The sequence below is a fragment of the Thermobia domestica genome, chromosome 2 (assembly GCF_964235325.1).
Source record: "Thermobia domestica chromosome 2, izTheDome1.hap1.1, whole genome shotgun sequence".
Taxonomy (NCBI): Eukaryota; Metazoa; Arthropoda; class Insecta; order Zygentoma; family Lepismatidae; genus Thermobia; species Thermobia domestica.
This window is the reverse complement of record NC_137455.1, coordinates 17,157,185-17,172,440: the sequence shown is the minus strand read 5'-3', so window position 1 is coordinate 17,172,440 and position 15,256 is coordinate 17,157,185. Positions and strand designations below refer to the sequence as shown.

The window sequence follows — 15,256 nt, the reverse complement described above, 5'->3', positions numbered from 1 at the left end:
AACATGGGGAGGGGAGAGGGATAAATAAAAATCACTGAAAATAACCAATATTAAAGAGTGGTTTAGTAATAGTAAAAACGGAACATGTTACTATTTTTCCTCAATTTAACCCAACGAAATTGGGGTGTGTCTTAGATTCGAGGATGTCTTAAATTCGAGTAATTATCGAGAAATTCTTAATTAAATATATTATTAACATGTTATTAAAACTACTTTGCTAGCCATAAATATTTTTAATTTTGTATCATATTGAATCATTCTTACGCTTGCGCAGAACGTGCGGGTTTGCTAGTAGAAATCAAAACATGATTTTAATCTGATGATTAGAATTCTCTCTCCATAATTTCAAATAAATAATATTTATAATTTTCGCAGAATCTATGTCCAATACGTTACGTCCAAAATTTATAAATATTTTTTGATATTCTTATACACAATTTATTGTGAGGGCACGATATCACACTTACTCGACGAACATTAACTTTTGGCTGCGTGTTAAGTAAATCGTCAAAGAAATCTTTCCATCTATTCAAGATGCTATCTGTATTAGTGATAATTGTTCCTTCGGCTTTCTTCAATATTGTAAAATTCAATAGCTAGAGTCAATAACGTACACTCATGTCCAAAATTATTGTCGCATATCTATAATTGCCTTCTTGTAAGATATAATTTGATAATGATTTTGGAGGGTACTTTTAATACTGATACTATATGTATAATCGGGAAATGTATATTTGAGGTAAGTTTCATAGGAAAAGAATTATAAATACGAAAATTAGAATGAGTAAAACAAAATGTTGCTAAATGGACAAGAAAGTTTTATTGTTCTTATTTACTGCTCTTTTGACATGAAATTTGCCACATACACGTCTTTGCCGATTATACACATATTAACATTATAAGAAATACCGGACGAATTCGTTATCAAATTATATTCCTACAACATATTTATAGACATGCGACAATAATTTTGGACATGAGTGTACAATGTATTTAGCCCTCCACCTTTTATTATAAAATATTGCATAAAATTTTCATACAAAGTTCTAATAAATCTTTCTCTATGTTTGTCACGAATTTAAATAAGTGTTTTCAGTGTTGGGTAGAAATGTCCCCCCTTGGCACAAGATGCTGCCTCGGGTTGACAGGTTCGCTCAATAAGCGGTCTCGACGGGATCGATGTCTCCTAACACAAAGCTGTTAAAAGGAAGTAGGACAGAGTCCCCTTGCACAAAGCTTCCTCGGGGAGGTTAAGATTCCTTAGCCCAAAGCGGACTCAGGAGCAATTACGTAACTAAGAGGGGAAACGGGTCTTGTGTCCTGGCCGCCGAATTGGAGGCCGCAAAACTGGACAAATATTTATTTCCACTATAAGGCAAGGAAGGAAGTTTTAGCAAACTAAAGATCATTTAAAAAAAATACCTCAGAAACTTAACATGACAACAACTACTTATCAACCTTAGGATCATATCCATAGAGCATAAGTTAGCTTCAAAGCTATCTTTTGAGGACATTGTAAAAACCTTTGCAGCCAAAAGATCCACAAAGTTAAATTTTAGTTCCAGCTTTTTGTGTTTTCATTTAACTTATGTCGATTTAAGAAATTTGTAAAATGTCCGAGTATAATACTCTAGACAACAGCTTGAATGTTTGTCATAATTAAATATTCTACTCTAAAGCAGCAAGCTGTTGATTCAGTCTACAGGTATACACATCCCGATATGATTCCAAAAACATTCTGATTTGCAGTTATTATATTAAGACTATAAGAATATGTCAAGCATGCTATTCTCAGATTATTTAGCAATCAAATACTAATTAGTTTGGTGTTTTATTTTGTACTTAAAATTAAATTATGTATTGCAATTTTGAAATCAAGCTTTACCACTTGAGGAAAAAAATGGAATAGGAGAATTACTGTGTGATGCCAATTCAGGTTGTTGGGGGGGGGGGTAGTAGGGTAGAGTTTTGATTTGGTTGGTCGGAGGGGGAGGCGCTAAGTCGAGTTCTTGACCCGAGTGACAAGTGGCCTATTTGCATCGCTGCTCAGGAGTAGGCATTGCAGGTAAACGATCAGTACAAGGCACTGACGCCGTTCTCTTCCGTGAACGCTCCTTTTAAGGCCCATCCTCGTGAAACTTCGGTTCTTCGGGCTTCTTCGTCTCTTCCTGTTGGTGTGGCTTTCTTCTGTCGTCTGCCACTATTTGCTGTATTTATGAGTCGTAAAATCACGTGTTCGTGGTATACTTGTAGTAAAAGCATGTGATTTATAGTATGTGTGAGTGTACGGATCCTTGCTATATATAAGCGCGAGGTTGATAGCAAGAATTGTTGAATATTAATATTTTATGTTTAATGTACTTAAGTGTTTTATCCACAGATTACGCCTGGAAGACCATTGTCGGATATGCCACAGATTTACTCCAGCCAAAGAAGCATCAAATCCATCAAATAGTAAGTGCCACATATTCATACAGATTTTTAAACTATGTAAAGGTAATTATTAAATCATTCCTTCAATTTAAGTGAAAACTGATTAAGCTGAAAGTTGGGAGGTTTTTGAAACTGTACTTTACAAGAAGTGTCGTGCCTTAGTAAAAGTACTTTGATTTTGCAATGGCAATAGCGTACGTTGGGAGTTCTAAAGAAGGTTGTATTGGAATGGAAAGACCGAATACTCATTAGAAACTTATATATGAACCAACAAGTAAGTGTTAGAATAGAGGAGGAAATGATAGAGGGGAATGCAATTGGAAGGAGAGTTTGACAGGAATGTTGTCTCTTGCCTACATTATTTAATATCTATCTAGAAGAGACGGTGAAAAAGAATCTCCAAAATGAACACAGCATTGCAGTTGGAGGTAGAATGATTAGGTGTATACGCTTTGCAGATGATATGATGCTTGTTGCAGGATCTGAAGAGAAAATCGATAACATGTTAGAAAACCTGGGGAAGGACTGTGAAGTATATGTAATAAAAGTAGCTGTTAAAAAGACAAAATCCATGGTGATTGGAACAAAGGGGTCTGTGTCAAATATAAGAAGTAGGAGGGGAGAAAATAGAACAGGTGACTAATTTTCGATACCTGGGTAGTATTATTAGTGATTATATGAAGTGTGAAGCTGAAATAAAAGCAAGGATAGGAATGGTGAAAGAAGCTTTAGGAGTAAGAAAATACTATTTTGCGGAAGAGTTGAGAAAAAGACTCATAAAGTGCTTCGTGTGGAGTATTTTGCTGTACGGGTGAGAAACATGGACATCACGCAAAAATGATGAAAGACAACTGGAAGCTTTTGAAATGTGGGTGTGGAGAAGAATGGAGAGAATTAGCTAGATCAAGTGGAAAATGAATGAGAGGGTGTTAGAAACAATGAGGTAGAAAAGAACAATTTTAGATATTGTTAAGAAGAGGAAGAGAAACTGGTTGGGTCATTGGCTAAGAAGAAACTGTATCATGAGGGACGTTTTAGAGGGTATTGTGGCAGGAAAAAGAGGGAAGCGGAGAAGGATACTACAATTAATGGATGATATCAAAACAGAGAAATCGTACATGAAAACGAAAAGGTTAGCGGAAGATCGTGGAGCATGGACTTGGAGCAAATGACCTGTCAATAATGGCAGAATACCTATAATAATGATAGCGTACGTGAGCCACAACTTTTTGTAAGTCTCTCCGTTCCGGGAAACATAATCAATTTGGACAACATCCTGAATATATGTCAGTGTCGAAGTTGAACCCACCAGATGAATAATTTGGTTTCTTCATCGAAACGGATAAGTGTAAAATTTGAGTATGCTGCTGAGTCTTAGTGTAATGATAACATCCCTCGCTTTGACGAATTATCATATGTTTTAAGAAATAACTCCTAGCAAGTTATAATTTTAATTCCAAGTTCTATTTTATTTATTCGTGCAATTCGATTTGAAAGTAAATAGAGTTCGAAAAGATCAACGTATTATTTAATATTATGTTACAGATTCATGATAAATAAAATTAAGATATTCAAAAATAGTACACAAGTGCAAGGAAACAGCACGGGCTCGATCATTCTAAACTATTTTACTGGAACATATATTGGTTCGTTTAGCCAGGATTTCGTAACGAAGGGGGGGGGGGGTGACATGAAATTCTGAATGCCCAGGCGCTCGTGAACTACTTTACTATCAACATTGGTTTGTTAGGACAATAAAATGAGGATATGTTGGTAAGTATTTTAATAATAAACGTAAATCTCGAGTAAAATAATAATAATACGTGCTGAAAAGATTTTAGATTATTTACATCCTTCCCCTGTTCATTCAAATATAACAATTTTCCTTTCATTATGACCTCAACTATTATAAAAAAGTACATACTCAATAATGTCTTGTAAAATATTTTACAATATCTGCGTTCCTTTCTCTGTTGAATCAAATATTAACAGAACTTTCTTTCCACATAATTTTTTTGTTTTTATTATTCCGTCAACTACTGTTTGTTCCAATGACAGGTTAAAGGAGCAGTAGAAAATTGTTTTTGAAATAACATGTTTGATACTGCAAGGATGCGATGACGAAAATTTATGATAAAAAATGTCCACGTTGTTACACAACGGTACTATACTTTCGGAAGCTTGAAATCTCCCTTGAAATCCCTCTGACTAGTAGCAGAAATTCTGAGAATTCCGTATCTCTTCTAGAAATTCTCAGAATTCCTTAACTTTTCTAGAAATTTCAAATTCCCTGACTCTTCCAAGATACCTCGCTCACCTCGCCACCATGTATTTCAAGTAATACAAATCTCCTCATAAGAATGAATAACCAAAAGCTTCCTGATTTTTTAAAATTTTTAACGCGATCGTTCTTTTTCTCATTTTATTTTTTATCCTTCCTTATATTTTATCATTTCTAGTCTCGAAGTGGGGGGGTCCGGACACCCCCCCCCCCTTCTTGGCTACGTGCCTGATTTATACACAGCCTTTGGATAAGGAGGTAGTATTTAGTCGTAGGATTTCTGCGGGGTGAAAGTGGATCTGAAAAGGTAGGGAGAAACATAACGTCACGCCGTCCCCCATACTTATCTTTGTCCATTGTAACTTTTTTAGGGTGTAGGAGGACGCCATAGATATTTTTTGGAAGTAATATAACGGCGTTTCCCCTCACTTTTACCCCTGGTTAAAACATCATATCTTAAATTCATCTCAATCATCATATATACATGTTGACCTCATCATGCACAATTAATCATTATACATATTACTATCATATTTCATGACTAATTATCTTCAGATAAGCTTAATATACACATTTCATTTACTTAGCCCGCTCAGATAACTATGAAAGTATTCAGTTTACATTGATGAGCACCCCGAAAGAAAGTAGGTACGCTTAAGCTAGTACTTGCATTCAAAGTACAGTTAGGCTTATGAATGCATTTCTTGATAAATAACCCTAGGGATCCCAAGAGAGGGGCTCTTCGAACCTTCGAGATAGTTTTTATTTAAAAAATTCTATCAAAATAACATGAGCCAATTGTTCGTTTTTAGTTATTTGCTAGTTGCGGTTTCTTGCAGTTACACATTTACGACAGTAATATAAAAATAGTTCATAACTAGCTTAGAAAATAGAGTAGTGGGACCGAGGAACCCTTCCTTAGGACTACCTGGAACCATTTCACTTGAATATCAAAACAAATGTAAATTACATATCATACTATTATCTGGCCAGAATTTCAAAAGTAATTTTATCCCCCATGTTCCCGAATTAAAAAATGTGTATCTGGCCACGCTGGTTAACCAAGCAACAGTTTTGTACTGTTGGCTGCAGCTGTGTATTTTGTCATAGTAGTTAACGATAATACTAGAAATTCCTGTGGTGAAAACAAAATAAATCTTGTGTTAATTACAGTTAGACATTTATTAAACGTGCAAGGCGGGATGTCATAGTTTCTGTAACCAGAAGTTTTGGCAGATTACTGACAAATAATAGAATTATCAATATTACGAGCCGCACCCAGAAAGTAACTTTCCCATGCGTGTCATAGTTAGGAAACCGTATGTTGCACGAAGCGACTGCATGCACTTGAGAGAGTAAGGTCATAGCATGACGCATACGCCAGCGGAACTTACCTAGAGCTCTCAGTAGCATTGTGAAAATGGTTGAACATGGACGTTAATATTCCAGCTCCCGCCGCATGTGAAGTTCGAGCAGTGATAAAGTTTTTGAATGTACAGGGCATAGCACCGATTGAAATCCGCTATCAGCTTTGACAGGTCTGTGGGTCTAACGTCATGAGTAAGCAGATGGTGAATTGCTGGTGTACACAATTTGCAGCAGGACGTCAAAATGTGCATAATGAGTCCCGTAAGCAACCCAAGTTTCATTCCCTGTGATGATCCGGTCCAGAAATTCTTCTCCCTCATCGTTGTATCGTTGCAAACATGTCAATGCGCCTTGCTTTGTGTCTTGAAGTCAGTTGCTTCGGCACCCACTTCGCACACAACTTCTTGAACAACAAGCCCTCCGTGACTTGGTGTGCAACTGAACTGACAGCTGAGTTCCGTTATTCTGAAGCGACAATTCTGCATGATGTGTTTCCGTACAAGGTCCACAAGGTCGTCTGTGATGATGGTTGGTCTCCCACTGCGCTTCTCATCATACACATTTTGGCAGCGGGAGCTGAATAGGAACGTCTATCTTGAACCACTGCCACAACGCTACTGGGAGCACTTGGGAAGTTCCGCTAGCGCATGCGCCATGCTAGGCCCTTACCCTCTCACGTGCAAGCAGTCGATTCGCGCAACATACGGTTACCTAGCTATGGGGCGCGTGGAAAGTATTTCTGGATGCGAATCGTAGTAACTTCACGGCTTTACTGTCATCACGGTTATTGGGATGTCAGTAAGAAACACAGGGTGCGTATTGAAATAACATAGTAGCAATGTTCCCATTTTCGAAAACCATATAGTTCATGAACACCGCCGCGGTGTTATTTTCGCACTCCTACTGGTTGTCTTTGAAACCAGTAATACCAGGTCTGTGTTAACCGCAACAACCGGATCCCAAAAGTTGACCTTATACGTTAAAGGGAAAATCATGCTGAGGCCAGTGGTCTCTGTTAAAATTGAGTTATATATATTTGCTGTATACGGACATGACTTTGTTTACCACAAACTCGTATGGCCTAGAATAGAAACAGGTACTCCTAGTGCCGGAGAACGCTGTACCAATTTTTCTTTTACTTTTCTTTTTTTTAGAGAAAAGGAAAACGCATCCCGGCCCTAATTTGTCTCTTTCTCATACTTTTCGTGAATAGAAGACTGAAGAGGTAGACGAGCACAGAAACACCGAGGACAGTTTAAAAATCCGTCCATTCTCTTCAGATGTAATCGAAATTCGGATAGATTTCACTAGCCTCATGATCGTCAGGCTAATGGCTCGCACGCATTTTGTAATAGGGCTTAACATCCACATTTTCAGATATAAGCTCTACCATATGTGCAGCTCGTGCATTTGCACGGGGTGGTAGGTTTCGTGGGGCGTCAGAATCTGTGATAATTATATTATTTGAAATAAATACTTCTTGTTGGAAACAGACTTGATGATGATGGTAATTAAATTTACTAAACTGACCTTCTATTTGGATACTATATTCATATATCATGTTTAGGTCGCATTAGTTTAAGGACACATGGACAGTGCTAAAGCAAATAATGAAACAAATCCCAGCATGAATTGCTTAATTGTTGTCAAATACAAGAACTCAATTCTCGAACAGTTTCGAACACCTGTTCCATTTACTTAGTTATCAGATATCAAAACTAGTCTTGTTTTTGTCCGAAACAACTCCCTTATCATTGAAGATGGAAAAGAGTTTCTTTTTAAATTTATTTTTAACAGATGTAGAAAGAGAATCAAGAAATAAAGATAAAAGAGCTGATTGCACTGGAAATGCAAACTGATATACTGAGATTGAAGCTCGATATTGACTTCTATAAAAAGGATTTGTCTGTAGGAGTGTTTGCTTTATCTTTCACTAACATAATAGATTATTATTTAAAGAAAGAAAACATACATAACAAGACATACATTGTATTTGTAGTGTTTATACCTTTCTAAGTGCGAGTGTTGTTTCCCTTTCCTTCGTTGTTCATGATGGAGTAACATCAGGCCCGTATTTAGGTAAGTGCTATTCTGTGCTCGAGCACAGGGCGGCAGAATTTAGGAGGCGGCAAAATTTTGGAATTTTTCAAAGATTCACAATAAAGTAATATTTAAAACTAGGAACCCGCAGAGTTCCGCTCAAACGCGAGAAAATATGTTAATGTGTTCAATTCGCTCTAATTACAGGAATTCCTAATTAGCACCCTCTCGATAATATCTCCACCTTGCCACAGTGAGAGGGCTTGCGTGCACTAATAATCCCAAGAGCTATACCGAAGATAGCTTCGCTATCAGAGGGCTTCCCATGCCAGACAGGTCTTTGAGGGTAGGAGCCAGACGAAGCGAAATATTATCGTAGTGGGCAGCAACTCTACCATTACCACTCTGAGGCTGAAGACAATTGACATCGGCAAGGCTCAGATGTGGACAAAACAAGCAGGGATAGGACGTCTTCTATGGACGTTTCACTGCGAGGTGGAAGGACTTGGGACACCATCACCTTCCTCAGTCCCTAGAAAACAACATGGAAAGAAAAATAAGAAAATGTAATATTAGGTAATACGACACTATTGTTTCACAGAGGATCGTCCCCAGCAGTGGAGGGAAACAAAGCAGGGCCTCCTTGGTTGAAACCCCTGCAGGAGAGGAACCTGGAATGCGCGATCCCTGTTGCAGTGTGAAAAATTGGAAATCTTAAAGAAAGAAATGGAACGCATGAAGATAGATATCTTGGAAATCAGCGAAGTTAGGTGGCCTGATGAAGGAGACATGTGGAGCAGGGACTTCAGAATGATTTACTCAGAAGCTGTAAACGATACAGCACGAATCTGTTTTGCCTTGAATAAAAATATAGGATAGAAAGTTATAGGCAGCTGGAGATACAATGAAAGGATAGTAATGCTAAAGATACCAACCGAACCGAGGAATAAGACGATATATGCCTACATCCAGCTACACAGATGAGGAAGTAGAAGAAATCTATGAGCTAAAAGAAGAAGTATTGATGAAAGTTCAAGACCAGGACAATTTAATCATCATGGGTGACTGGAACGCAGTAGTCTGCGAAAGCAAAGAAGAAAATGGAACTGGGAATTTCGGCCTAGGAGAAAGGAATGCGAGAGGTGCACGATTAGTTGAGTTCTGCAAAAGCCATAATCCGACTGTAACGAACACTCTCTTCGAACAACCACTAACTAAGGGATACACATGGAAAAGACCAGTAGACAAAGAAAGATACCAAGTAGACTATATACTGGTCCGACAAGCATTTAGAAATCAAGTAAAGGACAATAAGAGTTACCCAGGTGGAGATGTTCTCAGACCATAATTCATTTTTGAAGAAGAGCGAACTCCGACTAAAGAAAAAAGAGTGGTAGTACCAAGTAAAAGATGGAACACAATCAAGTTAAGAAGACATGGAAACATGAAAAGGAAATTTGCAAATGCGACAAAGATACGTCTAAGGTAGCTTTAGCAGGTGATGACATCATCTCGAAATGGGAAGCCATGAAAGCAGGGATTATAAAAGCAGCCGACGAGCAAATAGGAAGAGAATCGAGAACTCAATATAAACCCTGGAGAGCAGCAGAAATATTGGAAATGATGGAGAAAAGAAGACAGTTCAAGATAAACAAAGAAGAGGAATACAGAAGGTGCAGAAGTCACATTAACAGAGAGATAAAGAAGGCCGGAGAAAACTGGATAAACAACTTGTGGAAAGAAATTGAGGTAAATATTGTCAAAGGCAATACACAAATGGTATATAGAAAGGTTAGAAAATAGTTCGGTGAGAAAAAAAGAGACATAGACAAAGGTATAGACATCATAGATAAGGACGGAACAATGCTAATAGAAGAGGAGCAGATAACAAGACGATGGAAGAAATACATTGAAGAACTCAACAAAGGAGACAAAGTGAACGAAGAAGAGATAGAGAAGGAAGACGTCGATAAAAATGAGATGAAAATTTTACAGTGCCAATTTGACAATGTTTTGAAGAAAATACAACATGGAAACACCACAGGAATAGACCAAATACCAATGGAAGTGATTAAAAGTCTCGGAATAGCAACAAAGAAGAAACTATTTAATTTTATTAATGAAATGTACATCTTGGGAAAAATACCAAGAGACGTAGAGAAAAGCATATTAGTCTATATATTCCGAAACGAAAAGGCGCACAGACATGTGAAGAACACAGAACGTTAAGTTTGCTTTTGCATGCATAAAAATTATCGTGCAAAATTATCGCACAACGAATAGAAGGAAAAATCGAAGAATGCTATCGGAGGACCAGTTTAGATTCAGAAGAAAAGGGGAACAAGGGAAGCAATACTGAGTCTACGGTTGATCATGGAACAACACATCAAAATAAACCAATTTTGATAACATTTGTACAGTCCGCAGCAAAAAAACCTGCAACATGAGCATATAAGTTTATTGTGAAACGACGAAATCTTTTGCTCCAAAATAAGTGTGCAGGGGAGGACGCCGAGGTTTCTCCTGGCGTGATTCTTGCCACTTAGACGTTATGTTGATTCCCTGGGCTGTTAGGCGTAGTTTCACAATAAACGTACATGCTCATATTGCTGTTTTTTTTTTCTGCGGACTGTACATATAGAAAAAGCTTTTGACAACGTAGATTGGAATATCATGCTCAGAACGTTGAAGAATCTGAAGGTGGATTACAGAGACAAAAGAATAATATGCCAACTTTACAGGAACAAGATAGCTGTTATAGGAAGAGATCAGAAGAAAGCAAGAATAAGTGAAGGAGTAAAGCAAGGATGTGGACTTTCACCTCTCCTGTTCAACGTCTATATAGAAGTTATGAAAGAATTCTTTGATAAAAACCAGAAAGGCGTGGCCAGGTTTTCAGCACGATAAGATTTGCTGGTGACATAGCACTGATAGCGGAGAACGAAAAGGACTTGACAGGAAGCACTTCCAAACCTGAATGACTAACTGAAAAAAAAAAAAAAAACATGCAAAATGAAGGTAAACAAGAAGAAAACCAACGTGATAAAGTGCACAAGAGGAGGACAGGAAGAAGCAAACCTATGGCAAGAGGGAGAGAAAATCGAAGACGTTCCCTTATTAAGGCCTCGGACGGAAGACGTGAAAAAGACGTAAGTTCAAGAATAGCGCAGGCTAAACAAGCATTCAATAGGAAAAGAGAACTGCTAACATCAAGAAATGTGTCGTTGAACGTTCGAAAACCATTTATTAAGACCCTGGTACGGAGCGTGGCGCTTTACGGATCAGAGGCGTGGATATTGAGGAAACCTGTAATATCCAAGCCAGAAGCACTTGAAATGTGGTGTTGGCGCAGAATCATGGGCCAAAAGTAAAGGAAATGAAGACGCACTACAGAAAGCTAATGAAGGACAACAGATCATGAAGATAATAGGAAAAAGAAGAAACAGCATACTTGGCCACCTTATTCGGCACTCCGATTGGATCACCGTATTTATAGAAGGAAAGGCAGAAGGAAAACCAGGAAGAGGAAGACCAAGGATAGAATATCTAGATGCAGTTACGAAGAAGAGACCTTATCAAAGTATAAAATAGCTCTCCTATAGAAAAGAAACGTTTTAAACTTTCTATGTTGCCCACAAACCTATGGTTGAGAAGAGGAGGAAGAAGAAGATTAATTAGCTAGCTTTATATGATTATTTTTAAAAAGTCATCCTCTCCCACCCCTTCCTCAGGAGGTGAGGATTAACTTGAACATCATTAAAACTGATGCCGTTAAACTCAACGATCACGAAAACTGTGAATTCAATACTAATATATATCGTTTTCGATTATTTTTAAAATCCAATATTGGGAGAAAGTGTCCCCAACAGATGAGTGGTTAAGCTCATTGCCTTGTAATCAAGAGGTTTCGGGTTGTATTCCCGGTGGGGACACAAGTTGTTCGGATCCCAAGTTAATCTGTAGGTCCCCTCCTTAGTATGTCATCATCATCCCATGAAAGGCAATGGCAAACTATCTTGGGTTCACCTTGCTCTGGGACCTTCGGGTCAAAGACCTATCTTCGGGCAGGACACCACATCAAAATCATCATTGAGAGAATTAGGTCATTTAAAATTATGTTGTAACTTTTGTAACTTGTGATACCTAAAGTACTCAACAAGAGCTGGTATGTTTGCAAAATCACGACTTGTTTCCTTGTTTGAGACATAAGTTTGTGCGGGAGGGGGCGGCAAATTATTTAGAGCACAGGGGCGTACAATATATAAATATTTAAATACGGGCCTGAGTAGCATTCTTAAAATCATGGCTTCTATGACTTGTTCTTTCTGGAGAAAGGAGAGAAATTGCACATGGCGGCAAATTGCTTAGTGCCGGCCCTGGATATAAGCAGGTAAAATGGTTATTGAAAACAAGATATAAATATATGACGATATTTTTGAGTGAACAGGATTTCTCAAGACACGTTTTATCCAAAACTCTGTCAGAGTTTCTAATAAAAACAAATTGGCCCAAAGAAGATTCCCTAGAGAAGGCAGTCATTTGTATATTTCTGACACATTTAAATATGTATATGATAATTGAAAGTCACAGAATTTACTTTGGCATAATATCTAGCTATTTTGCATTAATGTGAATGTTATGCATATTGATTAGAAAATTAATAAATACATATTTCTTCTTTGATTTCCAGGCACAGGCAGGCAAATATTCCTTCTTTGTTAATGCAACATCTGACACCAGATTCTACAACCCAAAAGTAACTGACCTATATGATAGTTCACAGAAGACAGGAATAAGTCGCAGAAGACGTATTAATGATAAATGCCACTCTAACATTATCCCAACCCCAGTGTATGTACTAAAATGACAAAATCATTATTATATTACTTTGTTTAGTATTGTAACATAAAGAGATATCCGATGTTAGAAGACAAGGAAAAAAATAAAAGAAAGAAAGGAAAATAGAAAGAAAGAAAACAAGCGTCACAAAGTGAAATGAAATGAAATCTTTAACTTTTACGTCCTACAGTTATGTCGGCTAGGATCAACGAGACGGTGATGATGAGAAATGAATGAAAAGGTGGAATGAAAAAAATGAGAGTAAACGGGAGAAAACTCACGCACACGGTGTTTGTCCATCACAAAGCTTACTTAGTGGGAGCTGGGATCGAACTAACGTCCCCATGCGCCAGAGGTAAACACTCTACCAATGAGCCACCGCGGCACCCGTCACAAAGTGAGTTGTTGAATATTTGATGTCACACTCCTGTTGTCGTGCTAGTAATCCCCGTGTTAGCGTATAAGGCACTTCGATGGAGGCCGGAAGAGCACATGTTCTGTAGTCTGTGTGTTCTAAGCATTAACAATTAACTCGAGAAAACTGCGACTATTTTGATTTCCTCAGCTTGCAAAGCGACCGAAATGCTCTGCAAGGCTGGTTGACGTAGCATAGACATTCTTTCAACATTATATTCACTAGTCATTGCATTGGTCCCCTTCTGCTCTGTTGATACTCGTGCTTCTTTTGTCTTATCGTCAGAATGGAACTGATTGGTCTCCTCCTGCTCTATCAATACTCGTCCTTCCCTTATCTTAAAAGCAGACTGAAGCTGATTGGTCTCCTCCTGCTCTATCGATATCGTGCTTCTCTTCTCTTCTCAGCATAATGGAACTACTTGGTCTCCTCCTGTTCTACGGATACTCGTGCTTCTCTTATCACCAGAATGAAACTGATTGGTCTCTTTATGCTCTATCGACACTTGTGGATCTTTTATCTTATCAGCAGACTGAAACTGATTAGCCTTCTGCTGCTCTTTCGGTACTCGTCCTTCTCTCATCTTATCAGAAGACTGAACCCGATTGGTCCCCTCCTGCTCTATCGAAACTCGTTTTTCTCTTATCTTATAAGCAGACTGAAGCTGAATGGTCTCCTTCTGCTCCGTTGATAATAGTGCATCACTTATATTATCAGCATAATGACACTGATTTAACTTCTGCACTGATACTCGTGCTTCTCTTATTAGCAGAATAGTGATGGTTGGTCTCCTCCTGCTCTATTGATACTCTTGCTTCTCTTATTTTATTACCAGAATATAGTTTATTAGTATCCACCCGCTCTATCGATACCCGTGCTCCTGTTATCTTAACAGCAGAATGGAAGTGATTGGTCTTCTCTTGCTCTATTCATACTTGTGCTTCTCTTGTCTTACCAGCAGAATGAAACTGGTTGGTTTCTTCTTCCTCTATTGATCTTGGTCCTTCTGTTATCAGTAGAATAGAGCTGCTTGATCTCCTCCTGCTCTATTGATAATCGTGCTTTTCTTATCTTATCTGCAGAATGTAACTTATTTGTATTCTAATGCTCTATTGATGCTCATGCTTCTCTTATTAGCGAAATAGAAGTGATTTGTCTTCTGCTGCTCTATTAATACTCATACTTTTCTTATCAGCAGATTAGAGTTGGTTAGTCTCTTCTTCCTCTATTAATACTCGTGCCTATTTTATTAACAGAATAAAGCTGGTTAGTCTCATCCTGCTCTATTGATACTCATGCTTTTCTTATCAGCAGATTAGAGTTGGTTAGTCTCTTCTTCCTCTATTAATACTCGTGCCTATTTTATTAACAGAATAGAGCTGGTTAGTCTCATCCTGCTCTATTGATACTCATGCTTTTCTTATCAGCAGATTAGAGTTGGTTAGTCTCTTCTTCCTCTATTAATACTCGTGCCTATTTTATTAACAGAATAGAGCTGGTTAGTCTCATCCTGCTCTATTGATACTCATGCTTTTCTTATCAGCAGATTAGAGTTGGTTAGTCTCTTCTTCCTCTATTAATACTCGTGCCTATTTTATTAACAGAATAAAGCTGGTTAGTCTCATCCTGCTCTATTGATACTCATGCTTTTCTTATCAGCAGATTAGAGTTGGTTAGTCTCTTCTTCCTCTATTAATACTCGTGCCTATTTTATTAACAGAATAAAGCTGGTTAGTCTCATCCTGCTCTATTGATACTCATGCTTTTCTTATCAGCAGATTAGAGTTGGTTAGTCTCTTCTTCCTCTATTAATACTCGTGCCTATTTTATTAACAGAATAGAGCTGGTTAGTCTCATCCTGCTCTATTGATACTCATGCT

The 15,256-nt window shown here is 37.9% G+C and overlaps 1 protein-coding gene across 1 annotated transcript in view; it reads left to right on the top strand.

Moving 5' to 3' along the window:
- LOC145670792 (aromatic-L-amino-acid decarboxylase-like) overlaps positions 1-15,256 on the top strand; it is a 101,887-nt gene that overhangs the window by 61,423 nt on the left and 25,208 nt on the right. The window contains exons 8-9 of the mRNA XM_081739537.1: positions 2,381-2,454; positions 12,813-12,973. Of these exons, the coding sequence (XP_081595663.1) occupies positions 2,381-2,454; positions 12,813-12,973 (235 nt within the window). The remainder of the gene's footprint in view (positions 1-2,380; positions 2,455-12,812; positions 12,974-15,256) is intronic.